The sequence below is a fragment of the Wasmannia auropunctata genome, unplaced genomic scaffold (genome assembly GCF_000956235.1).
Source record: "Wasmannia auropunctata unplaced genomic scaffold, wasmannia.A_1.0 LD336053.1, whole genome shotgun sequence".
Taxonomy (NCBI): Eukaryota; Metazoa; Arthropoda; class Insecta; order Hymenoptera; family Formicidae; genus Wasmannia; species Wasmannia auropunctata.
The window spans coordinates 2,843,578-2,871,286 of record NW_012026837.1 but is presented as its reverse complement, the minus strand read 5'-3'; the positions used below and the strand labels follow the sequence as shown (position 1 = coordinate 2,871,286).

The 27,709-nt window shown below is 41.5% G+C and overlaps 3 protein-coding genes across 12 annotated transcripts; all 3 read left to right on the top strand.

Moving 5' to 3' along the window:
- The first annotated feature begins 475 nt into the window (after positions 1-475).
- Positions 476-21,193, top strand: LOC105451075 (protein PRRC2C). 10 transcript variants are annotated; one of them, XM_011691295.1, is made up of 20 exons: positions 476-1,107; positions 2,366-2,504; positions 2,838-3,092; positions 3,294-3,450; positions 4,300-4,542; positions 6,781-6,861; positions 6,948-7,246; positions 7,338-7,839; positions 7,926-8,630; positions 9,023-9,477; positions 9,586-11,142; positions 11,517-13,430; positions 14,051-14,245; positions 14,338-14,646; positions 14,811-14,996; positions 15,085-15,217; positions 15,453-15,794; positions 15,958-16,103; positions 16,991-17,249; positions 17,359-21,193. In XM_011691295.1, the coding sequence occupies exons 2-20, from the start codon at positions 2,421-2,423 to the stop codon at positions 17,511-17,513; spliced, it is 7,977 nt and encodes a 2,658-aa protein (XP_011689597.1). In that variant the 5' UTR covers positions 476-1,107; positions 2,366-2,420; the 3' UTR covers positions 17,514-21,193. The 10 variants fall into 10 exon arrangements, with proteins under 10 accessions (XP_011689597.1, XP_011689596.1, XP_011689595.1 ...); XM_011691294.1 differs by having other exon boundaries at positions 2,366-2,513; positions 4,303-4,542; XM_011691293.1 differs by having other exon boundaries at positions 2,366-2,513; positions 9,026-9,477.
- Positions 21,194-22,215: 1,022 nt separating this feature from the next.
- LOC105451074 (protein-associating with the carboxyl-terminal domain of ezrin) lies at positions 22,216-26,185 on the top strand. The gene is made up of 5 exons (XM_011691290.1): positions 22,216-22,874; positions 23,157-23,610; positions 23,716-23,905; positions 24,787-24,923; positions 25,045-26,185. Exons 1-5 carry the CDS (start codon positions 22,680-22,682, stop codon positions 25,980-25,982), a joined length of 1,914 nt encoding a protein of 637 aa, XP_011689592.1. The 5' UTR covers positions 22,216-22,679; the 3' UTR covers positions 25,983-26,185.
- A 365-nt stretch (positions 26,186-26,550) lies between these two features.
- Positions 26,551-27,562, top strand: LOC105451073 (GSK3-beta interaction protein). The gene is made up of 2 exons (XM_011691289.1): positions 26,551-27,002; positions 27,104-27,562. Exon 1 carries the CDS (start codon positions 26,562-26,564, stop codon positions 26,913-26,915), a length of 354 nt encoding a protein of 117 aa, XP_011689591.1. The 5' UTR covers positions 26,551-26,561; the 3' UTR covers positions 26,916-27,002; positions 27,104-27,562.
- Positions 27,563-27,709: the final 147 nt, after the last annotated feature.

Sequence of the window (27,709 nt, the reverse complement as noted above, 5' to 3'; positions counted from 1 at the left end):
TCGTCGATCACGGAATTATAATATTTGCATTATTACGTTGCGTTACATTATATTACGTATTAAATTATTACTGTACTATCAATTGTCGTCTCTACATTATTATTCTTACGTCGAAGATATTAACTCTTGTATCATACATCCAGAGTTCGACAAATCGCCTTCAGCGTGATCTTCCGCGGATTCGAAGAAAAGGAATTTGTAGGCGGAATTCTCGCATCCGAGGGGACGATCGGGGGCGGATCATCGGCCGGTGAACGAGCGCAAAATTCGGCATCGTGGACGACGAAGACAATAGCAGCGTGGAGGGTCGGAGGGGGGGGGACAGCAGCCATGATGACGCGTCGCTCGTTTGATCCCGGCGGTGGCCGAGGCGAGAGTGAGAGAGAGAGAGAGAGAGAGGAATTCGCGCCAAGCAGCGCCGCCGACGGCCGCCGCCGTCACTAACTTCCGTGCCGCTGCGTCCACTCTCTCCTCCTGCCGACGCGCACGCACAAACGCGTATACCAGTGGAGTGTGGCGTGGCGTGGAGCGGAAATAGTGAATTCCGTGAATCTCCCCGGGGCGCTCCGTTTCCGCGAGAGAGGAGTAAACCTACGCTTGATCGTCGTCGGACGGACCGCCAGAGCCTAGAGAGCCCACGCAACCCGGGATCGCCAGCAGTCGCGACTTCGCGGGGATTCGCTTTTTACTTAAATCCCGGGCGTGGGGGCGAGGAATATAAAATATAACGTTTTCTCAAGCCGTGTTTTACGGCGCGGGCCGAGGCCGGGATCCGCCGACGAGTGGCGCGTCTGTGGGAGCGCGCGTTCCCCTTGGCGTGAGCGTGACGTAATTGTATTGATCCGCGGCGGAGGAAGGGCCCGAGAGAGTCGCGCATTCGCCATCTTGGACGGAATCGGTCGAGGGAAAAGAAGTTTCTGCGTCCCGTAGGCGCGGTGTGTGTGTGCCCTCCCCCCCTCCCGTCGTCGTCGACGTCGTCGTCGCCGCCGTCGCCGTCGTCGTCGTCCTCGTCGCAGTAGGCGGTAATCCGTGGCGATCCGCGCGTTAATCTAGTTTCACCGGGAGTTAACCCTGTTGTGAATTGGTAACCCATTTGGACGGACCAAGGTGAGTAGTTATTTTTTTCCCCCCCTGTATCCGCGCCGCCGCGGCGGCGGCGGCCCACCGCGGGCCGCCGAGAGTCCTTCCTACGTGGATGCTTCGCTGTACCCGACACTTTTTCCCTCTCCCTCCCCCCCTCCTTCTCCCCTTCCCCCCCTCGTCTCGTCCCTCTCTCCCGCTCGTCTGGGTGCCCTCTCCCCCCGTCCTGCCCGCGTGCCCGTCCGCTTTCTTCGCGACGGGTGTACCGTTATCGCGGACGAAAACCGCGACGGCACGGCGCGGACTGAAACGCTCTCGTCTCGTCTCACCTTGTCTCGCTCGCCGTTTCTCCACACGACCGACCGACCGACCGCGCGTTGTTTTGAGCGGTCCACGGATCTTTTGACATCGCGAGGAGGGGTTGGGTCGGCCCGAGAACACAACGTTACACCTGCCCCTGCCTTCGTCGGCCGCCCCGTCGTCGTGTCAATGTGACACATCGCGAGGGATACCTAAAACGCCGCGCGTTCGCACGAGCTCGCAATAACGTCGACGGGAGTTATTCTCGTCGCTTTTACTTCGGTACTTGTTTTTTTTTCCTTTCTTTTATCGTCACCGCGCGCGAGCGCGTTTACTCTGACAGCGTGACAGACAAAGCTTTTTCTCTCGAGCGAGCCCCCTCGCGCCTCCCTACCCCGCTGACGCCGCTGCTCCTTCCGCGCGGAGCGGCATTTTGCGCGCTTTAGAAACCTCCTCCACGCTACTTTCGCGCATTACCGAGACGAATTGCTATGGAATTAGCGCTGCTAACGTCGCTGCGTTATAGGAAGTTGATCGTAGAGCATTTTTCAGAAGTACTGTATGAATAAAGTGCTATATGCATTATGGCGATTGTTGCGTTAACATGTCAATCTGTTGTAATGCATCGTAATTTTTGCTTAATTATATTATTCTATTAAATTAACGGTGTAGAATACACACACACACACACACACACACACACACACACACACACACACACCCAAGTGGCTTTTATAATGGTTAAATTTTGTGTTGTTAAACGTAGCACTAATTCCATCCATTTAAATTTTAAGAATATGTTTTGTATAATTCAATGAAGCCTTTCAAAGTATAATTAGCGTATTAGAAATTATTGTGCTTAAATCTGAATAGAAATTTCTTTATCATGATTTTCTCAAATTGCAGTTAATATTAACAATGTTCATTGTTAGTATTAACGAAGAGAAGAGAGGAGATGTATTTATAGATAATTTTGATTTTACAGTCAAAGGGTTCGTTCTTTGGGTCTGATTGGTACTAAATGGTTGCGTGCAGACAGCATGTCTACTCTGTCAGGGATTGTGTCGAAGGGGGAGAAAGGAAAATCCAAGTTCCAATCATTAGATATCAATAGCTTGTACCGGGTGAGTAGGGTGAGTTGGCCAACATTTCATTACTTTTTCTTATAAGATTTCTGAGAGTCTTTGTTCACGAGTGTTCCTTGTCACAAAATTTAGATGCGTCAAACGATTCAGTCTAAATAATTATCTTTAACTTTATCAACCTCTTTTACATGTACTTTAATATTATATTGATAAATGATTATATCGTGTATATAAAAGTGTTTAAATATTTTTAATATTAAATATTTGCATACAAAGTTCTTTCTTTTAATACTTGTGCTACTGCTCGAGATAAAAGTTTCTTGCCTGTGGCAAAGCTAGCTGAAATATTTCCAAACCGACATTTCCATATAGGGTGAATCTTTGGAGCCGCATCAGCAGAAAAATACATTACCGCGCAAACATGGAATGCAAAGTCTTGGAAAGGTGCCTTCGGCACGGCGTCCTCCGGCTAATTTGCCCAGTTTAAAAAGCGAAACTAGCAGCAGTGACCCGGCTGTCAGTCTTGTGCCAAGTGGAGGAAGTGGTTGGGCTACTACTAAGGATTCAACATCGTCGACCACTACTACTACCACCACAGTAGCGACTTCATCATTAGATAACACTACTGTACGTTATAATTTAATTATTTTCTCCTAGGATAAGATAAAGGGAATAAGAAAGAATTTATTGCTCCCAGATTACAATTTATTTCATACCCTTTTAATCTCTTAACTCTCCAATCAATTTGCAAATATTTTTCTTTAATCTACAATTTACAATAAATTTCAAACTCCAAGATGTGCTGCTAAATTTAATATTTCCTTGCAGACTGTCTCTTCAACAGCACAATGCGCAGCAGGGACCACTGTTTCAACATCCCTACACTCTTTACTGCCGACACAACAAAATGCGTCGCAAGCTCCTTTTTTGGATCAGGCAAACAACAAATCATCATGGAGCGCGATTATGAGCAGATCAGGAGACGGTATGTAAAAAAAATTATATTCTACTAGCACTACAGGCGCATGTATGCATAATATTAATTAACGTAATATATTATATTAAAATATTAATTTCAAATTATTTTTTCTCGGTTTCCGTTCCATTAATACACTCTTAAATTTATTTATCTAAAAGCAGGCATGTATGCTTAAAATAATATGAAAAATGTCTGGAAAGTTTTTTCAAAATTCTCTAACTAAAAGCTTCTAATGGTGTCTATTTAATCGCTGTTAAAAGGCGAAGAGAAAATCTTCACATTTTTCCATGTGTAGGTATTTCATATAGTCGCCTCCCTCTACGAAAAGGGAGTAAGCAAGATCGTAGGCGGGGGCGACGCATTCAAAATTGATGGTATATGTAGATATATATTATGATTATTGGTTATGTATAAATTATTATTTTCATGCGCTGATCAATAGTATCAAATAGGGTTGAGAATTAATGGTACATTGTACCATTTACACGATATATTATGAATCCGCTGTATATATTAATGTACAATTGTGCGAGGCAATATTATTATAAATGATGCCGCATATAGTATTAATTTGAAATCTATTGGAATATAAATACGCACGTAACTACATCATGAAACGTTAGACAGATGTCCAGAGTTGGATTGATAAAGGACTCGACGAACTCTCTCTTTCTCTCCGAGATAATGATGCGCCGCGATATAGGACGCGACAGTAATCGTTCTCGTTCAGCTAGCATTTGCGATACTTATATCCTTTTAACATCCATTTCTGGACGTTGGGCATGAGTAAAGTATGTGCGGAGTGGTGTCGTTTGGGTGGTGCAAATTAATTGATAGGTACGCCCATTGTGGCAGCAGTGGTTGGTTACGCGGGGCTCGTGGGGGGCGCGAAAGGGGGAAGAGGTGCCCTTGGACTGAGTTTCCTCGCCCACCAGTCCCCGCAGTTCCAACACGAGTTTCCCAGTCTCAGTGGACAGCCGTCCGCCTCCGTCTCCACTCAGAGCCAGACTCAACAGTCCTCAACAACATCCAATGCAATCTCAGTCGCAGTCCATCAATCGTTACTACAGCAACAGCCGTATTCCCACAACCACTCAGGTGGGGTACTGCTTGCCTGTTGCTGCTAGATTCAACTTTTTTTGTTATCTCTCTGCCAGTAGTGCTCTCTGTGCTTTCCCCATGATGGCTTTTTTTTTTGAAGTTGCATTTCGATTAAATTTACTTGATCACGAGTAAGATGGAAGCTGCATAGATTGATGTAAATAAATCTGTTAGCAATGAACCTGTTAGCAATGAACTGCAGCAGAGACGTGCAAGAATGCGCAGCATGCGAATTCTTGTTTCTGTAAAGGCCAATTAATGGGTCTAGTAAACTGTGCTTTAAGAAGTAGTAGTTTATTTACACATTGGATGTTTCATGAAGACTATTCATTTGTACAATGTCTGAGATATTACTGATTGATAAGATATGTAAAAGTAAAAATAATCTGATTGAAAAGTTTAGTTACATAATAGTCATGTAAAACTAAAGATTTGTTTATCTAGTCATTAATATCTTTCTTTTAACATTTTATTTAATTTTATCGTTATGTGAAATTCTGCTGTAATCAGATCATCTTTTTAGAAATAACGTGTACTGATAAATTGATTATCGAATTGCATTTAAATATATATATATATATATATGTATATATATATATATATATATATATATTTAAATGCAAATCTATTTTTGATTACAATTAACTGTGATTGTATTATACATATAGTTTTTTAAAATTCTTATCTACTCTTGGTAATGACATATGTCCATTATTAGTTGTGTTTACATAAATCTCATGTTTGTTTTAAGCACGATTATTTTTATATACTATTCCACGAAAGAGAAATTTGAAAATTACATTTTGCCTTAAGATACATATATACATTTAAAGAAAATCATTCATAAAAGTCATACATATTTGGCTAGTAACATGTATATTTTAATAATAATTTTTACAAAATCTTTTGTCTATCAAAATTTATAAATAATTTTCTTTGTGGAATAGTAAATATACAAATATACATTATCAGTAGTAAAGATTTAACTTAAGGTTTTATATTAAATTTAAAAATTTTCGTACATTACCTTATTTTAGATATACATAGTGTAAAAGATGGACTTGATTATAAATGTTGATTTGCATTATTATGTACGTTCGTAGAAAATTTAGATGACATCACAGTATGTACCAAATCTCGCACATTAATTCTTACATTTTACTATTTTTATGAACAAATTTAAAAATTTAGAGAATTGTATATATAAAGAATCGAGATTGGTACATAATGTTAAAAGAGTGTCTTTCTTTGTTCTTTTAATTCAGTGAATCTTAATAGTATATGAGATTACACTATCCCAATTTCCTCATATTTTTGAAATTGCACCATGAAATGCATTATACTATTATTCTGTGCTTATATTACTTAATACTTCTTTTAATGTATATATATATTGTGTATACAAATAAGTTCATATGCGTTTACATTCAGGAAAGAAAAACGATTTGGACAACACTATTTCCAAACTATAACATTAATAAAAGTATAATAAGTATAAAACTATAACATTAAACATATAAACTTGTAACAAGATAATTATAATTTAGCAAGGTTTTAAACGAAATGTATTCAACATTGGAAATGAAACCTAAAATATTTTTTTATTATTACTTGATCGTAAATGTGCATACATGTTATAATATCATTTTATACATGTTGCAGAATAATTATAAATTTATAATTATTTTAATATTACAATATATATGCAAAAAGATATATAAATTTACTTACATGGAATTATTTTGAAGTACTATTTTATGAGAAATGAAACAGTTTTAATTAAAACATAATTTTAATTATGTAAATATATTTGTGTTTATATATTGTAATTAAAATAATTACAGGCTTTATGTAATATGAGATGAAATTATACGTTTTATCAACTCGTGTGATTTATCTTTACGTTTATTTTAGATGAAGTTAGATATCAATTTATTTTATCGAATAAAATCGAGCACTTTATTTTCTGTGCTTTATTTGTATTATTCAGTTTTTTTGTTATTCACGACACTATCTCCGTAAAGCATGTTATACGTGGGAAAATTTTATGCACAATCTGTGAAATAATCGCGTGTGAGCATGTATCTTGTTGTTATCACTTATCTCACTAAATATTTACCCTTTCTTCGTTAATTGATATGCATTATAGACATCGGAATATACAGTGTACCTTTTATTTATTTTTACTCTATATAACGAATTTATTTATACTAATATAACGAATAAATTACGTAGGTGGGACGCCGGGAAACCAACAGCAATCGAATCGAGAGTTAAATGCGCAGTATGGTCCAGGACCGAGCTTACGTCCGCAGAGTAAGTTTCCTCCATCTTAATCATTGTGATATCATCGTCTGCTCTGAAAGTAAACAAATTAGTCACGTGCGACTGAATTTTTGCAGCAGAAGGAAGTTGGATTCAAGGCGGAAGTCGCACGGCAGGTGGCGCAGTGCCAGTAACATCAGCTGGTCCCGGAAATGGGAATACTCCGGCGGGCCAGGGCCTCCCTTTAAATATACCTGTTTCAGGAGGACACACCCAGGAGGTACCCGGTGGAGGGCGGCAGAACTTGGGCCAATCGCCCAACATGGGCGCGGGCCCGGCAGGCCAGCATAATGCCGTAAACAATCAGGGTTCTGCGCCTTCTTCCGGTTCTCTTGGACCAAACCTGCACCACTACCGGGGACTTATCCCGCCATTTGTGAGTTTATATATCACAATCTCGAACTTTTGTAGATATTTTTTTTTTTTTTCAAACTTGCGTAACAAAATGAATTATGTGGTCTTTGTAGATGTATAGATCATCAAATTTTCCTGGTGGATTTTCTTCGCAATTTGCATCAAATTCTGGAGCCAACAGCCCCCGACCTAGATTTAGTCACCCCTTGGATCGATTTCCACCTCCTCCTCAACGTGACCGTATGGCAGAGGAAGAAATTCTGACTAGACCCATCATCAAGGAAGAAGATCTTACTCGTATGGATGATATTTCCCGTGACGCAGGATGGGCTGCGCACGATGATATTGATTATAACCAAAAATTGGCCTTTAGCGACGACGAAGGTGAATCAGAATCGAAACATGACGAGAAAAAAGATAACAAGGAGAAAAAGGGCGATGATAATATCGCAGAGGAGAAAGAGAAATCTCGAGATAATCGAGACTCGAAGGAGCTTCGCGATCCGCCGCATCGTCCTTGGACTCAACCTATGAATCGTGATTATCGTGGCTCGAATGGCGCGAGTGGTGGCTATGCCAATCAATCGCAATTACACTCCGTACATTCTTTGAGAGGTAATTGTAGTCTTGTTAAAGTACAAAGCGCATTGATTTACTTAAAAAAAAAATCATATTTAATCTATTTCTTTTATCGTAAACAGGTGTCGAGGATGACGAGACGTGGAACGAACGACGTAGAATCAAGGTTGAGGTTGCGTCCGTTGTCGAGCGTGCGCGATTGCGTAAGGAAGAGGAGGAGAAACGTTTCCAGGAATCAACGAAGCAGGCGGCGGCTAAGAAATTACAGGACTTGGAGCAAAAGTTGAAAGAGAAGCAGGCGAAGCACAAGGATGAGGAACGTGCGCAGTCCGGCGAGGCCAAAAGCTTGATCAGCATCCCGCCTGTATCTCTTCCAATACCCGAGTGGGAGAGGGAGAAGGAGAATAGGGAGCGAGAGAGCAGAGAACGGTCTCGCACCTCGTCCGAGGGGAAAGATGAGAAAATCATCTCGACACTCGTCGTACGCGACAGCCGCGACAATCTGAGGGAAGGCAGAGATCAAGGACTGACGGACTTTCGTCAGAGCGATCGACAGAACTTCTTGCGGCAGGACCCAGTGCGTAGCGAGCGCGAGAGGGAACGCGATCGCGATCGTGATCAGAGGGATTCGAGGGATCGCGAGCAACCGGCGTTCTCCCGACACTTTCAGAATAACTTGCCGCCCAGATTTCAAAAGCAGCAGGCAGAGAGAAGCAGTGCGAACTTCAACCGAATTTCGCCGAATGCGGAGAGACCTGCTTCCCAGTCCGTTCCGTTCTCCCAACAATACGATCCCGGTAGATGGCTTCACAATTACAACTCATTGAGTGAGTTTTTATGGATCACTCCTGTCTTAGAATTACATTCTCTTAATACTAATAATTGTACATAATTAGATTGCAAGGAAAATAATTATTAAGTCTTTATTTTGTTTCAATTAAGAACAGCACGATGATAAAGTTAGTAGGTGTAATAACTCTCATAATTAGTGAACTGTATAAAATGCAAATTCTCTTAGCTTGGCTAAATATTGGTATAGTATCTTGAATCATATAGTAGTGAATCTTAAATCAATATCTTTAAAATCTTTATAAAAATAATCTTTAGCGGAATATTTAGCCGTAAATTGTTTTAAGACATGTTTTTTTTCTTTCTTTACGATAAGATGTTAACGTGTATTCAAAAAAATGTGCATTATATTAAGTGAAACTTGTATTAGTAGATAGCGCTATGAAGCAATCCATGCCATCGCAACGTCGTAATAGAACCGATTCGGACGCTTCGGCACCGTTGGATGACGAACGACCCCCGTCTCGAGATCATCGCGGCGGCGGTGCACCATCGTCGAGAGAGGACCGTTATCGGCACTCTTCGCATCGGTCCTACGACAGCCGCAAGCCGGGTGGCTATTACGACGAATACAGCCGTAATTTCAGAGACTATGAGTACGATGACAGGCATCCTCGCGATTCTTGGGAACGCGAGAGACATTTTGACGATAAAGAACGAGACCCGAAGGAGAATCTGGACTCGAGAGATAATCGCGATGGCCGTGATAGTCGTGACAACCGAGACGGTCGCGACGTCAAGGATTCCCGTCCTACTAGCCGTGATGCTCGAGACGTGAGAGATGTGCGCGACAAAGAAAAGAAGGATTACGATAATTATTCGAAGGTAATAAAATGAAACGAGAATAATTATTTTTATGCCACAAAATTGATCAACATTTATATTGATTGGCTTATTTTATACTTATCCAAAATTTTTGATTTTTTTTCATAGGACTCTTTTGATGAGCGTGAACAAAGGGAGCGCTCGGAGAACCCGGAGTGGCGTGAAGAGCGCAATGTGGGACAGGACAGACAACTCGACAGTCGTCGCGACGCACCGAAGGAAGAGCGCAACGAGCGCCCGCAGAGACCGGACTCGCGCGACAGTCGCACCTCCAGAGAATCGAAAACGTCCCTGCGCGATGACGACCTGCACAAATTACGGGATTGCAGTTCCTGGGTGAACGAAGTGTCGGACTACGAGGAGAAGAAGCGAGATATGTATCACGAGGAGACTAGGGAAAGGGAAAGAGATAGAAGACAACCGCCCGGTCCAGTTACGAAAGAGAAGCTCGAAGCGGACGAATTGAAGAACGAGAAGCGCAGTTTGACCCAACTGAAGAGAGGCAGTTCTGATCTTCAAGAGAAGAAGGAACAGCCGAAGGAAATTTCCGCCGAGGCGAAAAAGGATACGGATGTGTGGAATAGGAAAACGGAACGTACTCCGGAAAGCAGACAGATCGACAGAGGCGATAATTCGCCGAAGGCGTGGGCCGACGCGATATCGCCGACTTTCGAGAAGGAGGAGGAGAAGATGGCGGAAGCGGCTAAAGATGGCAAGGAGTCCGACGAGATCAAGCAGAGCTCGTTGGACAAGCCCGCTTTGGACAAGAGGGAGGAAGCCATTGCCGAGGATGCCAAAGATCAAGCCAAGGACGAGAAGAGAGAAAAGAGTACGCGCAACAGAACGAGCAGCAGCGGCTCCAGTTCTCGAATTCGGGAGACTCGAGGTGGACGTCAGTGGGGCGGAACCTTCAGTGTCTATACTCGGGGTTGGCGCGGGCCGGAATCCAGGGGACGAAGAGGCGGGCCACGACCTACCGGGAAAGCCGGGATGTCCGCCAAGAGTGGTTCGTATGGGCACACCGATTCCGAGAACAGCGCTGACGAGATATCCGGCTCGACTGAGTCCGGAAAAGAGGACAAGCGATCGGCACGTTCTCCGAAACCGTCGCAGAAGATCGAGAAGGATGAGCGCAATCGCGAGGTGTCGAGACGGGACGACAAGCGGGGCGCCGAGTATTCTCAGACGCGCAGCGAGAAAAGAACGTACGACGGCAAGCCCAGCCACGAGGGTTTCGCGCCGTCGGGCGAGCCGTCCCGTCGTGGCAGAGGCGGTTTCCGTATCCGCAGCACGGCCACGGGCAGTCGTATGGAAGGCTACGGACCGCCGTCCAGTAAGAGTCCGTTCTCGGAACGTAATACGGACGAGAAGCACCAGCAGCAAACTGCCGGACGGCAAAATCCACCGACCCCGACCTCGGAGAAAGAGGCGGGTCTCCTACAGTCTACGTCCGTTGAATCCACCGACGACAAGATAATCGCGAAGCAACAAGCTCTTACAGCGGGCATCACGGGCAGACGTAAGTCTCCGAGTCAACAAGCTCAGCAGTCCGGCAATAAGCAAGAAGCGAATCACGCAAATCAAGTCGCCAACGTCCCGTCCCAAAAAGTGCAAATGCGAAAGGACGAGTCACGTTCTAAGCGAACTCGTAGTGGAAGTAGGAGGGTACGTATAATTATTTTTGCTTTTTCATGTTACACATAATAAACATACGTGGAGTATTCTAAATTTGCTAATGTATCTTTTATTCGATATATCTACAGTCTTTTATTAATTTAAATAAGAAATAGAAAATTCTAAAATATAAAATATAAAATGATAGCTAATAATCAAATTTAAGATTTGAGATTGATATGAAATACTTTATATTTCCTTAATCTAATTGAAAAATATAAATTTTGAATTGAATAAGGAGAATTAATATTCATCTTTTGTACTCTTTCGCTCGCACTCTTCGATTTTCCAATCGGCCTCTTACGAAACCTATGGCATGAGAATTGAAATTTCTGTAAATAATGCAATAATGCATAATGTTTCAGGGAAGAGACAGCCGCGAAGCTCGTTCACGCGGCAACAGCGGCACTGTGGCGAAGCAGTCGCAGTCGGATGTGGGCAACGAAGATTGGGAAACCACTTCGGAGAACAGTGAGGAGCACATAGACGATCACAAAGACTCTCGTAACAGTCGCAACAAGCACTTTGGTGGACGAGCCATTCAGTCTGTGGGTGGTCAAAACGCTATCGGCATGAACCTGCATTCCCGCAGAAACGAGCAATTGGCGAATACTAGAGAGCAACGAGAGAAAAATCCCAAGTCTTCCAATCCGGCGTCGCGTGCCCCGGGGGCGGAGAAGCGGAGTCTGCAGAACGCCGGATTCAGCGCCCAGAAGAATCACGCCGACGGTATACCGCCTCTGATGCAAAACGCGCAGATACAGAACGGGGGAAGGTCCAGGAGTCAGAGCTCGACCAACAGTGGCGCGGTCGCGAATAAATCGAGCAACAAAGACAGCATGGTCAATCGTATCGACGAGATCAAGCTGAGCGATCCAAACCTGGTGAATCAGGCGCTGAACGACCTCAATAAGAAGTCTCAGACGAAGGACAAGAAGTTGACGGATTCCGAGATCGAAACGAACAGCTGTACCGAGGATGCTACTAGTGGCACAGCGGAAGACAAGGTGGACGCTGACGGCTTCCAGGAGGTGCGTTCGAAGAAGAATGTGAAGGAGTCGAGACATAATCAGAAGGAGGAGGTGAAGCCCGTCAAGAGAGACAAGGAGAAGGAGCGCGAGCGCGAACGCGATCGTTCGAAATCGAAGTCGAACGGTTCGCAGCAAGTTCTGCAGCAGGTACAGAACATACCGCCTCTACTTGGCCAGAATATCCCGCAGCCGGCGAACATACCGTCGAAGCAGTACGACAGTCTCAGAAATTCTCGAAATCCAAGACTTGCGCCGCGATTCCAGCGTCTGGTGAAGCAACAGCAGCAGCAGCTGTGTCCCACTGATGCGAGCGACATGAGCAAGCTGAACAGCTCTGCCAACAATTACGCTAAAGACTCTTCTAACAGTCCCGCTCCTCCACCAGCGGTTAACGCTTGGGACAAACCGTTCACAAGCCAGTTGCGCTCGAACTCTCCGTCCGCGATTCCCACGGACATTCAGCTGATGTCTGGCTTAACGGCTCAAAATGACCACAGTCACGAGGGCAACGAGGCTAACTCTGGACACAGCAGCCAACGAAATTCGCCGAGCGGCGAGAAGACGGGGAAGAATCTGAAGGAGCCGCTGACGGAGAAGAACGTGTCCGACGTGTCCTCTCCCCCCGTACAGACCTTGATCTTCGAGAACACGAATTACTCGAAGACGACCAAGACGACCGGACCGACGGATCTGGCGGTGAAATCCAAGTTTTCGAATCACATCAAGACGCAACAGCGGGCCGAGAAGCGTGCGGAGATGGAAGAGGAGGGCAATCAAGTCCAGCAGCATCAGCAGCCAGCGCTCGCCGTTGCATTTTCCAAACCGAACGACTTGATCAAGGACAAGAGCCAGGAACCCATCCAAATGTCTTTGTCGTTCAACAAGAACGAAGACAATGCCGACATGAAGCTGGACTTCAACTTCGAGTCCGAGCTTTCGCAATTGGACGATAAGAGCAAGAGTTTGGGCATGGCGCGTTCCATGCACATGGCTGGCGGCCAGAGCACGATATCGCCGTCGACCGCGGAGCTCAATCTCAAAATCGCGTCCGTGAAGAAAGTCTGGGAGAACGCACCGCCGATGCCGACCGTGGTCGAGCACGAGGACGGCACCAGTGTCGTCAGTAGCGCGACCAGCTTCCCGCAGGCGTTCGAAAGCGGCGACGTCGACGACAGTTACAGCCCGCACCAGCAGTACAACCAGAGCAACATGAAAAGCGAGATCACAACGTCTACGAATGTGTGCAAGGTGAGAAATCATTTTCACATTCATATTATGTTACGCATGCAATGGAATTGTCATGTCACTTCAATGTTACTCCAATTGCTCTCCGTTATTTACTTGTCTTATTATTGTCATTACTGTTATACTGTAATTATAATTGCTTTCTTAATACTTTCCCCTTTTTGTGTTTGAAAAATTCTGTCTAGTAAGTGTGGTGAAAATGAGAGAGGTAAGTGGCTAACATCTTTGGTCAAAGGATACTTGGTCAGCCACTTGTCAATGATCAGTATATCGATTTAACAGAAATCATCTTCATTTTTTATCATCACTATCATTGTATTAATGTTACTGTATTTAATATCCTTGTTATCATCATCATCATTAATATGCATTATCATTTCTTGCCATATTGATTACAAAGCAAGGTATGTGTATTACCACGACATAATAAGCCTGTTCATTTTCACCAGATTTTCAAAACAGATTTGAGAATGATTTTCATTTGTGAAACTAACGAATGCTTGTCGAGAATGTCTCCTGTTGACATGATAAATATATATATATATGTGTATATAATATAACAACTAAATAATGAAACACAATGTCCCTTGTGGGAAAATGCTGACTCTTTGCCTGATGCGCAGCTGGTTCCCCCGCAGGTGAAGCCGCAGCAACAGTCTTCGGGGAGCAGCGGTACGCAACCAGGATCTACCGTGCCTGGGCCAAGTCCCATCGGAGCCGGTCAGAGCCCTATCGGCCATCCTCCCGTTAGCCTCCAAGGTCCCCTAAGTCCACCTCCGTTTAATTCTACAGGACAGCCCTCGCATATTAACTATCAGGTACGTTGCATTCTCTCATTGCTATCTTTATTGTTTCGAGAATTAATGCAAGGGACTTTATATTAATAGAGGGATGATCTTCTTGCTTTCAGGAATTCCCGCAGTATCCGGGTTCGCAGGCGGCGCAATACGGTGGCATGTCGGCGATACCATCGCCACCGGCGGTGTTATTCAACACAGGCTCGGGACAATTGCCGGCGCAAGCGGGCGGTTTGTACGGAGCGTTTCAGTTAGATCAGAGCCGATCACCGTTCACGCAGTACGCGCCGTACGCCCCGTCCCTCCAGAGCTCGTTCAGTCAACAAAATGTGTACTTGCAGCAGCCGCCACCGCCGCCACCTCACGCGCCGAATGCTCCCACGCCGGAGATGTACCAAAACAATTTGTCTCAATACCGCATTGTAAGTAAATTCTAGTAATGTTCTTGTAATATCTCCTACGCAATATAAATCGCTGCGATGAAATTATTTACCGTACATTACAACGTAATGGTTAATGTATGCTATCATTCTGCTCCGGTAATATTTACAATGAAAATAGTTTAATCTCTAATTTTTCTCGATAGACCGCAGCAGCTGCTCCGCCGTTCGGACAGAATCAGCAATTAAGTAATAATCCCAATACGGTACTAATCAGCTCATCGTCAAATTCTCTAATGTCGGCGAGTGTCAAACCGTCGTCTCAACCAATTGGAGCAATTGGAACTAAGGCTCCGCATTTCCAGACCCAATCTGCCCCTCAACCCAATCAGGTGCGATTTTACGTTATAAGACGTTATATTCTGACGCAAGAAATCCAACAGCGTTTACTGACGAGACATTATCTTTTTTTTTTTTCAGTTGGCTTACATACCGTATGATCCAAATCAAGTGCTCGGCGTAAGCGGTAGTTACATGAGCAATTCGCAATTAGTACAGAGACCCGGTCCGAACGTGCAAGCATCCAACAGTTATTACAGCGCTACGTCTGCCGGTAAATTTAATAGATTTTACCATGAACTTACAAGCAAATTTATATTACCATTAAAGACAGGCACGTAATATTTTTTTTAATCAATCTAATTTATTATAATTATAGAAATAAATATATATTATATTTTACATGTGTGGAGTGGAAAAAATACATTGTAATTATTAGAACAATCAACGTACAGCGCTATATATGCATCGCATTTGCGAAGTATTCTCAATGCTTAATATATTTTCAGATGTATTTCCCGGCTCGCAAACAGGCTTCTACCAATCCGGTGGTGCTACTCAACAAACTGGGACTCATTACGGTCTGCAAGGATTCGGTCAGCATAGCCAAAGTCTGGCAACGGGTAGTGCAACCCCTGTCGGTCTACAGAACTATGGTCCTAGTTTCCTATCCAGTTCAGGATTACAAATAGCCGCGGCAGCTCAGCAATTTCGCAATCCCACTGGTGGTTTGCCAGGGCCAGGAAATGCACCTACGTTTCTTAGCAAGCATCAACCGCAGGAGCAGCCCAGACAGTTGAAGAGCCCATCGGGAAATCAACAGGACGTGCTTGCATCGGTCTTTAGCTCAAGTAAGCTCGTTATCAATTTCGTAAAAATAATCGAAACGAATATATAATTTTAACCTTGAGAAACTTGATCTAAAAATTATATGAATTATATTTTTAAAAACTATTATACGAGAATAGTTTATATAAACTGTTGGACTACAATAGTCTAATGTTCTAATTGTAGCACCTCAAATACCGTCGCCTAAATCAAGAAATTGCAAACAGCAATCTTCGTCGCAACAACCACAGCCGAGTCCTACACAACATCACAAGTACCAACAATATCAGGGCGTTAGTCAGTCTGCTCTGGTAAGCAGCTACAATAACTACGTATGTACCATTTATTCATTAAAGTTATCTCATTTAAATATGCATGTATTTTATTAAGTTGAACATATACATAAAATTCTTAGTTATATGTCAATATTTCAAGGAAATCTGAAGCTAAAAAAAAACGTTATATGAATATGTTGAAGCTTTGTCTTACAATAAATTAAGGAAAATGTTTGATATACTTTTCTCTGTAACAAACAATAATTAATATGTGTTATGATTATGAAAAGGAGAAAGAAAAAGATGTGCTCGCAATATGTGCTTTATAATAGGCATTTTTAATTTATTTTTTATTCTAAATTTATTCTAAATTGAAAACTAAAGCTTAAACAACTTTTTTGATATTTTATATATATTTTTATTTTCTTAGAGCTTCTAGGTTTATCTCTCAAAGTATTGAAATATAATTAAATATCATTCTGTAACTATATGCATTACAATTATATTGAACTGTGTATTTTAGAATATCTGTTTTTATGAAATTTTCTTCTTTTTCATACAGTTAAATAAAAATGTAGAGAAGAATTAAAATATCCTTTGATAATTTCGAAGAATGTCGTTTAATTTCTTTAGAAAAAGATAAATGTAGATTACGTAACTACATTATATAAAGTATCATTAAAAATAAAATAATATGATTGTAACACGCATGTAGTTAAAAAAGAGTCATTCTAGATAACATCTGTACAAATCTTTATCATTTAATTGAGAAATAAGAAGTTTAAATTAATTGTGATATGACTTAATGTCATATACGAGTCAAGAAAATTTTTAAATAAAACCGTTTTATAGTATACAATCAAAATAAAAAAGACAAAGTTTATTTCATCTGGTTTACAGATGAAAAGTGAGACGTTATAGCCTTATAGTGTATTAATCTACAGGTTTTACAACAGAATGTACGTGGAATGGGTATGCCACCTCGTGCTGGTATTCAACCGTCGCAACAGCGCTATCCAACCCCGATACAACGACCCGCAGGACCGTTTGCACAGGGTCCAAACCCGAATAATCCCACGCAACAGCAGCCTGTTTGTATGCAGCAGCAACAAGCTCAAATTAATCGTCACAGACCGAATTTACATCAGCAGCAGCAGCAGCAACGTAATATGAAGATGCAACAACAATATTATCCACCGCAAGGTTTGTAAATTTAGATATTTATATACACGCTGAAGCTACATATTTAATGTCGTATATGGGCACATGTGTGATTAAAATATAATTAATAATATGTACCTTCTTTCTCTAGGAAACGTTAAAATGGATTCCAATGACAAATCTGACAGCCACAATGACAAGATGAATGATGGCCCTTCTGGAACACAGCCTGGGAGTAACAAGCCCAATGTGAATCAACAAGATAGTGATAACAATAAGGAAGAAGTGAATCAACAAAACGAGTGAACGTGAATATTCGTGAGGGTGAACACACTTGCTCTTCCATTTTGTGGAAAATACCTTTCTTTGATTAAACCTTTGATATAATCCCGTCGAAAAAAAAAAAGTAAGGGCAAAGACTAACGTGCTCCTCCATTTCTCGAGGGAGAAAGCACGCCAGTGTCACAACGGAATTCGTTTATCTACGAAATCACGTGCTTATATAATCGACTAGCAATTAAATAGATTAATTAAAAATCCGAGTTTCGTGCTGTATCGAAAGAAAGGACTTCTAGAAAGGTAAACATTATCTGTACGCACCTTTCCCGTTCTTTAGTTCTAACAGCATAAACTTACCGTCTTTGTGCAGTCGAAAAGACGTTTATTAAGCATTTCCATTATTAAGTAATATCGAAATATACATGAACATATTTAAGAATGGCGACAAGTTAATCAGCGCTGATTGATACTGCTAAAAGCTTGAAAAAAAAAGTGACACATTTAAATTGTCGTGTAATATTTGAATACTTGACTCAAGAAAAAGTATGTGCCGTCGTTAAGTGGAATGTTAATCGATTACAAATGCGAGCCGCATAATGAAATGTTTCTGTATCGTTAAGGGGTCACGTTCGTGAGGTTGTATCTGTGGGAAGTGAGATGAAATCTACACGGACTCTATATTATATATGATATAATATATATACATATACATTCATATATATGTATATCTCTCTGTACCCAGATCAGGATCAGCCTGCGGTAAACGATACTGCATGTCCTAGGACGCACGATGCACGTTTTCTTGAACACGTCATAAAGAGAAGGAGAGGAAGAAAGAGAGAGCGGAAGTAACCAAGAAATGTTACAGTTATTGCAATTTCGTATGTAGCATGTTCGAAAGGACTGAAACAAGCGGCGGGTGTAAAGTCCTCCGTTTATCCGAACAATAAGAAGCGGAATCCCTTACCGATTAGGATGGTACCTACGAGTCTGATCTAAACATGACGCTATGTCGCCCGTATGTATTTGCGACGAGGGAAAGCTCCATGTATATTGGTCGTTTTGTCGATGACGCGAGGTCACGGTGGTGCTTGCGCGACGGAGATAGGAAACTGTTGTTTATAGGTGTGCGCGCAAATCATCATGATCTAGCCTCATTCGCGACGAGTTTCAATCATTAGGTATATAAGGTATTGCTTGTGAAGCGTGAAAAGCCATATGAAATTATAACGAGCCTTTTCACGCTTAAAAAAAAAAGATTATGTTGGATCAATCGAAACCGCAATCTAAACTACTACTATCGCAACGTACGAAAAGGATTGTATATTCTCTGCTTTCGTTGCAGTTAAAGCTTTGTTATAAGGATAAAGCCCATGAAAATAAATAGTAGTATTCACAGGAGTCCACCGTTGCCAGATTTATTCAGCAAAGATAAATGTGGCCATTACGCCCATTTTACGCCTCGATTTTACGAAAGAAGTCTAGGCGCTGTTGAGATACGATGTTAACTTTCAACAAAAAGAAAAGAAAAACACGATATACTGCCAGTCGTACCGACGACCACTGTCTTTGAACTCTGAGAATTTTTCATGTCGTATTCGTGATGTCTGTGTGAATAGTGAAGAAACATGTATTAGAGGAAGAGACACTCTTAACACGTAGGCTTGTTAAAAATTTAACACTTCAATGAATTTAGAGAATATCGATTAGAGATGATGATAAAAAGATTGCGATTACTCCCGTTTACACCTGAGGATATCTTTTCTCTGAAGCATCGAGAAGTTGAGGAAGGCTATTAGAGAGGCGCGAGTATAAATGTAAATCGACATAACGACGGTGCCACGAATTGCTTGAATTAGACATGAGGTTACAATTCCTTTCGTGATTGACAAAGAATTGAATCCTTGGTCAAGTAGCGCGGGCAATGTATACAATATTTAAAAAGAAAAAGAGAAAAGGGAAACGACACTGTTGAAGTCTCAAAGAACCAGTAGTAAATGCTTCTCTCTTATGTTATTGCTTAATCCTTCAGTACTCGTGTGACATGCAATGTATTCTTACTTATTGCTTTCGTTTGGCCAATGCGGTTGACACGTTTATAAATGGGTTTTTATATAAATACATTGAAATTTTGCCGGTACAAACTTTTGATGTATTTATATTCTTAAAAGCACAATTTACATTAACGTTACAATAGAGCGACTGGCTGTATACACGTCTGGCGTAGTACACGAGTACCGAAGGATTGAGTTCTATCGTAAGCATCATTACCACGATAGCTATTACCACTTCGATCATTAGCATCATCAGCAACAGGCATCATTATTGTCAGCAGCATTGTAACAGTAGTGTAGGAGTAGAAGTAGCAGTGGTAATAGTTGGTGTTTGTGTGCAGTAAGCGCGATTGTAATAATGATAGTATTAATATAATAGCTATGATAATAATAATAATAATAATTGCAATAATAGTAACAATAGTAGTAACAGCAGCAGCAGCAATAGTACTATGACGATTCTCTCGCTTTCTTATTCTTTTTAATTTTGATAAAATTATTATGGTTTTGTTACATTCTTTTATCAGCATTCACACACATTATCTAATATACCATTACAATATGAAGAACTGATTTTGTTATTATAACTATTATAACTTGCCGCTATTATCGCCGTTATATCATTGTGTTTCAATTTATATTACTACTCATACTATTATTGTCGCTATTATTATCTTTTGTTGTACCATTATTACTGTTATATTACTATTGCCGTTACTACTAGTTAATATATATGTTATTATTATTATTATAATATTATTATAGCTATTATCGTTGATCATTTATCGCTATTACTATTGCTCTTGTTAGCACTATCACTATTATTATTACTACGATTATTATTGCGTTTACAATTATTACTGTATACTATTATTATTATTATTATTACTATCACCTGCTACTACTACTGCTGCTGCTGCAATTACTACAATTACTGTTAGTACAATTGCTATTATTATTATTATTTTATATTATTTTAATTATTATTATTATTATTATTGCACGTGTACACACTCGGTGGATAATGAAGGTGAGGAATAAGCTAAAAGAGTAAGTAAATCGAAGAAGTATGTTCAATTGTACGGATATGTCTCATAGGATATTCTCGATGAATTTTATTAAAAATATTAAAATTTGTTTAACGACATCTCTATTGTAGCTTAAATGCGAAGTGGATTTTGTTTCGATCACAACATATAAATACGAGCTGGTCTGTCGTATTACAACAAACGATCGTCTCGCAACGATTGCTAAAATACCTTTAATGACTTTTTATCTATATATAGGGCCGTATATTTTTATGTGTAAGGATGCGAGTTATTATTTATTTAGAGAGTGTCGTTTTTGTCGGATTCATATCGTATCTTTGTATCGCTTTTTAGCGAGTGGAAAATGTCAAATATGATCTACGTATATAATTGTTGGTGGCAATATGTGAATTGTTGATATTTTTTATTGTAAAGACGAGGTTTTCTACGTTTTCTGATATTTTTAATGTTTTTAAGTATTAACGCATGGGGAAAGTAATACGACAGACCCGTTTACCCATCGCAGGGCGCCTGTAATTATTATCTGTAGTTAGAAATATGACAAACATTACTTATACACCTACGTGCTAAAAAAAAAACGTGAAAATAAAACAGTAAACGGCAATTTGCTACTATTAATTTATACAGTTAATTGATACAACCCAACAGATAACTGTATAGGCGAAGAGATTGATAAAAAAAAAGAGACATTTAATAATAAAAGGTATTATAAAAGAGACGACAATGGCTGAAGTAATATTTTTGTTGTATAAAAGTGACAAATAATTCTCGTGGAATCGAAGAGCCGAATTAATTCGACTGAATTAACAAAATTCAACCATCGCCTCGTTTTAAAAATATACTTTTTTCCTTTGATAATTAACAAAATTATCCCATGGCAATTTCTATATGTGTTAATAAAAATTACATGACAGACACATACACACATATGGAGAATGCGTGTCGGTGTATCTCGAGTAGAGCCAATCAATAGTCCTCCGTGAATTAAAAGGATAACAATTGATTCGGTTGCAGAGAGCGCACATTGTGCAGATTAATCTAGTAATTAATTGCTAAACTCTTATAATGCGACTGCTTTACTTGGACACCTTTATTCGATAAAATCTTACATAAAATTAGTTATGCATGCTTCAGTGTATTGCGCCGCCCTCGTTTTTTTTTTTGCAATTTTAAAATGCGCTGCCGATAGCTCAACTTATTCGCGTTAACAACGAATGTAGTTTGCATCAAAAGATACTCGATCGGCTTTGCGTGTACGTAGTATGTTTTTTTTTTTTTCAGCGTGTTGCAGAGGCACGAAATCGCGGATGACGTGGACGCATATTATCTAGGAAATGCTTATCGGAAAGAAAAATGTTCAAGCAAAAAATCAATTCCTTCAATTAAAAAATATACATTTAGTATTATAAATACGCTACTTACATACCAAAATGGGCAATATTAAATATAAATATATTTTTTATTTTATATACATGGGGAGATGCTGACGCTAACAATTTCCATTTATTTAAAACACGGACATGTTCGCTCTCCCACAACTCGTGAGGTCGACGATACGTGCGAGGCCCGAGCGATCGATCAATCGTAACAATTTCCTCGACCTAACCTGTCGGGAGTGACAGCTTGGCATATAGATATAATGGCATAAGGGAGAGAACAACGGTGGAAGGAAAGGTTCGAAGAAATATTTAATTTCGCAAAGAAGGCCGGAAGAGTTATCTGAATTAGTGATCCAAAAATGACGGGGGGAGGGTAATTATCTAGGCGTTATATAACGCTAAGGAGAGATCGAAGGCGCGCACACCGCCCATCCAAAACCCGGTGGAATTTACTTAAGGAGAGGAGGAAAAAAAACACCTTGGCGCACACCAAAAAATCTCGGCGTTATCGGAGCGCGTGATCGCGCGGAATCTGCGGAAGCGGCGAGCCTGTCATTCGCCGAATCGCACGGATTGGTACTATTGGTAGACCAAATGGGACTCGCATCGCCCAGCCCCGCGTCGTCGGTGTCCCCGAGCGATCCGCTCCCGCGTCCGACGACGTAACTGACGGCCGACGCCGCCGTCGGCAGTGTGCACGTCGGCCGACTAATGGGGAACGAGAAGAGTGCTCTGCGCGGCCTCGAGATCGAGGACAAGGCCGTCGAGGTGACGGACTACTGGATGCACCACGATGCGAGCGTGCGCGACTCGAGCCTGCAGAGACTGTCCATCTTCATCAGCGAGCCGTCCTTGCACTTCGCGGCGACGTTCGGGAGACCATCGCCTTTGGAGCGAGCGGCAAAGGTTTATATCTGATCTACTCCTCTCTCTTTTTTTTTTAAGTGTTCCTCTGACAAGTCAGTCATGCAAAAAGACAGGCGAATGTTTTTCGAAACTCTTTGTCTTGACTCGTCTTTGAGATTCTTTATTTATTTTTGTATACTTTCTTTTGATTCTTTATATATTTTTGTATTTTTGTATGTGGATTACTATTAGATCTAATAGAATGTATGTAAGATTTGTAAGCAAAATCAACAGAATAATAAGCAAGTGAATCCGATGACGTCTAGCTGATGTATGTTTTAGAATTTTATGTTACATCGGCATCCCTGCATCCTGAAGTATATCTCCTCGTGGAGCAAAGGTAGCAAGTTCTTTCTCGCCACGGAAGAGGCCAGGCCGTTGGTCCAGGTTATCGAGAAGCAGAATGTACTGCAAATATGTATCGGCTTGCACAGTATCCTGCGAGCCTTGATATTCCTGCACGAGACCGCACTGGCGTCGCACAACAACGTGTGCAGCAGCTCCATTTACGTCACCGCGGAGGGATATTGGAAATTGGGTGGATTGGAGTGCCTGTGTAAATTCGCGGACGCGACGCCGGCGTATTATCAGCGAATAAAGAGCTACAGATACGAGAAGGGGATATCGTCGAATGAGGACGTAGCCGATTTAGTTAAGACTGCTAATCTCACTGCGATCGATTCGTACGCGTTTGGAGTGTTGGCGGAGGATATTCTGAAGAATTTACAAGATACAGGTATTGTAAAAATCAAAAGTCATGTATTGTATACAATTGCTGTCCTTGTTGAATGACATATGCGCATCAGTGCACCAATACATAAAACGATTCAATCGATTTCAGATGAAGCACCAAATTTGTTGGAATTTCGGGAGTTTTGTAGAAAGAATCTGCAGAATTCGGACGCGTGTCTGAGGAGTAGATTGTTGAATGTGCTGCAGCATTCGTTTTTCACCCACGAATTCATAAGGATACATGCGTTTCTGGAAGAATTGCCATTGAAAACTGATGTTGAAAGGGAAGAGTTTTTCACGTAAGCAACTTGAGAGAAGATATGTTAATGTAACGCAATAAGGTAAACATATCATTACCGAACCTGTGTGAAGTTGGCTCCACTTTTTTTAATTTCGAGAAACGTAATTAAGAGTTTTGGTTGCCCCCCGAAGAATTCTAGAGTTCTTTATTGATTTTAGAAAGAGTTGCGATTAAAGCGATGAAAACATTATTTGAAGACATGGAGGAGACGGCAGGACCAACTTCACATTTCTGTAACTTTAAAAGGCCTTAAAACTCTTTTGATTTTCATTCCGCGTTTCGATCATTAAGGATAATTGATAGAACTTTTTGGAGGGCTATTAGAATTCTCAAGAAATTGCCGAAATTAAAAAAAAAATTTTTTTTAATTTTCGAGTCCAGCTGAAAAATTTTTCGGAAATCCGACAAACAAAAACAAAAGAGTTATGGCCTTTTAAAGTTACAGAAATGTGGAGTTGCTCCCCATGTCTTCAAATGGTGTTTTCATCACTTTAATCAACGAAACTCTTTCTAAAATCGATAGAGAACTCTAGAATTGTTCGGAGGGCAACCGGAACTCTGATTATGTTTTTCAAATTTTCAAAAAAGTGAGGCTAAATTCACAGAGGTCATTACTAAACATGTATCTATGTATATCTGAACAAGTACACAAAAACATATTTTTAAATGCTTTTTTTCATAATATTATAATTTAATTGTAATCTTTAAATATTTTCACAATTAAATTTTGATATAATAAAAAAAGCATTTGTGATTAATAAATTTTGTGTACGCGTTCAGATATAGATACATGTTCAGTGACGGTACATTTACCTTATATACAATGTAAAAGTCGTTTCTACATATATTGTGTATATAATTGTGTATGTTATTTTCTAGGAAATTAAGGCAGCAATTACAGATGTATCCCGAGGCTGTTGTTGCCGAACAACTAGGCAGAGTGCTTCTTTCCAGGATAGTTTTGTTGGATAGCACTGCCCAAGTAAAACTTTTACCTTTTATCTTTAAACCCAAAGGTTAGAATATATCTCTGGTCGCATTTAGCAAAATCTCAATTACCTTCATATTTTCGATATCAATAGCTTCACATTTCACGCAAAACAAGTAGCCTAATTAAATGCCTGATGTCTTTTGCAGATGAGAAAAACGATTTGGGGACTAGTCTATTCACAGTTCCTACCTTTAAGACTATTTTAGTACCGAGACTTCTGCAAATGTTCTGCATTCGAGATGTCTCTATTCGCCTGCTGCTGCTTTCCCACTTCAGTTCGTTCGTTTACGTGTTCGAGGCGGACGAATTGAAAAGTCACATTCTTCCCGAGTTACTCGTCGGGATAAAGGACACCAACGACGATCTCGTCTGCGCCACGTTAAGGGCACTGGCCGAGATAGTGCCGATCCTGGGCGCGGCGACGGTTATCGGTGGTAACAGGGGGAAATTATTTACGGACGGTCGGCCGAATAAGAAGACGATCCGCGGCAAGAACCTCGATGACATTAGGAAAGCTTTAACATTCGCTCAGGAGATGCCCGTCTTCGTGAGCGTGGACGAGAGCAACGTGCACTTGGCGGAGAGGCCGTCGCCGGACGGCGGCGAGGATAAGAGGGAGAAGGAATTCTCGTTCGCCGAGGAGGAGGTCACCTGGTCGGACTGGGAGACGCAGGAGCCGGTCGGCAACGGCCATCGCCACGCGGAGGAGGCACCCGTGGACCACGTGCCAGCGGAGGTGCAAGATAACCGCGACGCGAGCTCGTCCCCGCCTCCGCCCGAATTGCCGTCGAGCGTCGAGAAGCCGAAGTACACGAAGAAGCTGGTGCTCTCCGACATTACCGAGCTCGACATAAAGAACTCGAAGGTGATAAAGTCGCCGAAGGAGGAGTTCGACTTCTTCACGGATATGGAGCCTGTGATACAGAAGACGCAGATCTTGCACGTGCCGGAGGTGCAATCGCCGAAGAGCATGTTCGACGTGAAGGCGTCGGGTGCCGCTCTGGAAGAGCACGACGTTAATGGCTGGGGCGAGGACTTGAGTGACTTAAGTATAGACGATACGTACGAACTGGCGGAGCAGTGAGCTTAATAAAAAATATACATATAAATATAAAAGAAGAAATCATTCGCACAAAAGGACGCGAACGAGCTCATACGACAAATGAATACTCCCGATTGTATCCATTAACGTCCACTCAGTATATGTGATTACCAACACCATGTAAACTACCCAAATAAGTATTTTTAATAAATGTAAAATATATGATGGGCTAAAGTTATACAATATTTCTCTCGTGTAAAAATTACATTGACTAAACCATACAGAGATATTGTTTAGAATATATATATAGAGTAGACGTTCCGCTGATTGTCTATGGGAATAATCGTCGTAATCGTGAATTCTTTCAGCTAATTGGATTAGATAATCATAACATATTTAAATTCTAGACGAGATTGAAAGCTAGAGAACAATATGTAGGATATATAGCTATACAAGTATATAGTAAGATATAGGGGAATATAGAGATTTTGTGTGTTAAAATGTCGTGTGTTTGCAGCATCAGGTTCCGGACAATCCGGACTCGGCTTCGCTCGTCGCGCCGGCCAGGGCGCACTCGGAGCGATTTCAGCCGTGGCCGGGAGGAATCGCGTCCGCCGCGCGATGCGGGACGACGACGAACGGGTGCTGGACGCGGAGCAGTGGCGGCTGGAGGCCCAGGCGGTGATCGACGACGTGCGGAAGCACGTGCGGGACCTGAGGGTGTCCGAGCGGCTGACCAGCACGAACCAGGTCATCTACCTGAACCTGATCACGCTCGAGGGCCTGCGGTTCTGCGTGGAACTGTCGGCCGCCGGCTTCGCCATCGTCGGCAATCGGCACGACGACACGTCGAACGCCGGCAACGAGCGCTTCGAGACGCCCTACGGTCTCCTGGACTTCGTCAGTCCGCGGTACAGGGAATCCTTCGGGAACGCGCTGCTGGACAAGCTGAAGGGGCTGAGCGACGAACGATAGATTTCCGAGAGATGAAACATAAACAAGAAAGGGGAGCAACGCCGCGTTTTCCTGGTTTCCGCTTAGATTAGGCCAAGAGTTTTAGAGGTTAGATGCGGTTTGACTATATATCGCTTTCACGATAAGCGTCTGTTATCGTACAGTATCGGTAGCGTGCAGTTTGAAATAAAACAGTTTATACTTTCTAGCTTATGGACTGCTTTATTATTATTATTTGGACGCGAGCCCAGGGAGCATCTCTAAGCGCCGCGACGATGCATTTGGGATCGCACTCTTCAGCTCGTCACAATCGGCGCTTATAATTATAATCGCGTGATCGCATTCTCGATAAGTGAACTGCGAAATCGTTCGAGTTTAAAAGAAAAACTTGACGCTTTATTAAAAGAGGAAAGAGACATTGCGAGGCGAGCTCTTTGCGAGAGAAATCTATTGTTGATTTGTCGTCTTTGTCTTTCTTTGCGTTTCCAGTTGTAAGTTTGCTTTGTTTGTAAAAACAGGAGTTGTAACAGCTGTTTTACTTTGTAATTTCGCTCCGTAATGGACTCCGTAATACGACGACAGAAAGAACAGAAAGAAATGAAAGAGACTAAAGTTTTTAAAAATACGATACGCATTTCTACTCAAATATCGCAAACTTTTCAAATATTTATTGTAAACTTTAGAGTTTAATTTTTGTAATCTCTTCGCCGATTACGTCTTTTTTGACAGTTAATGACTTTCTTTTGTTATGAATCAATTATTTTGTAATAAATTTATTACGAATAAATTTTTGTAATAAATTTATTATGAATAAA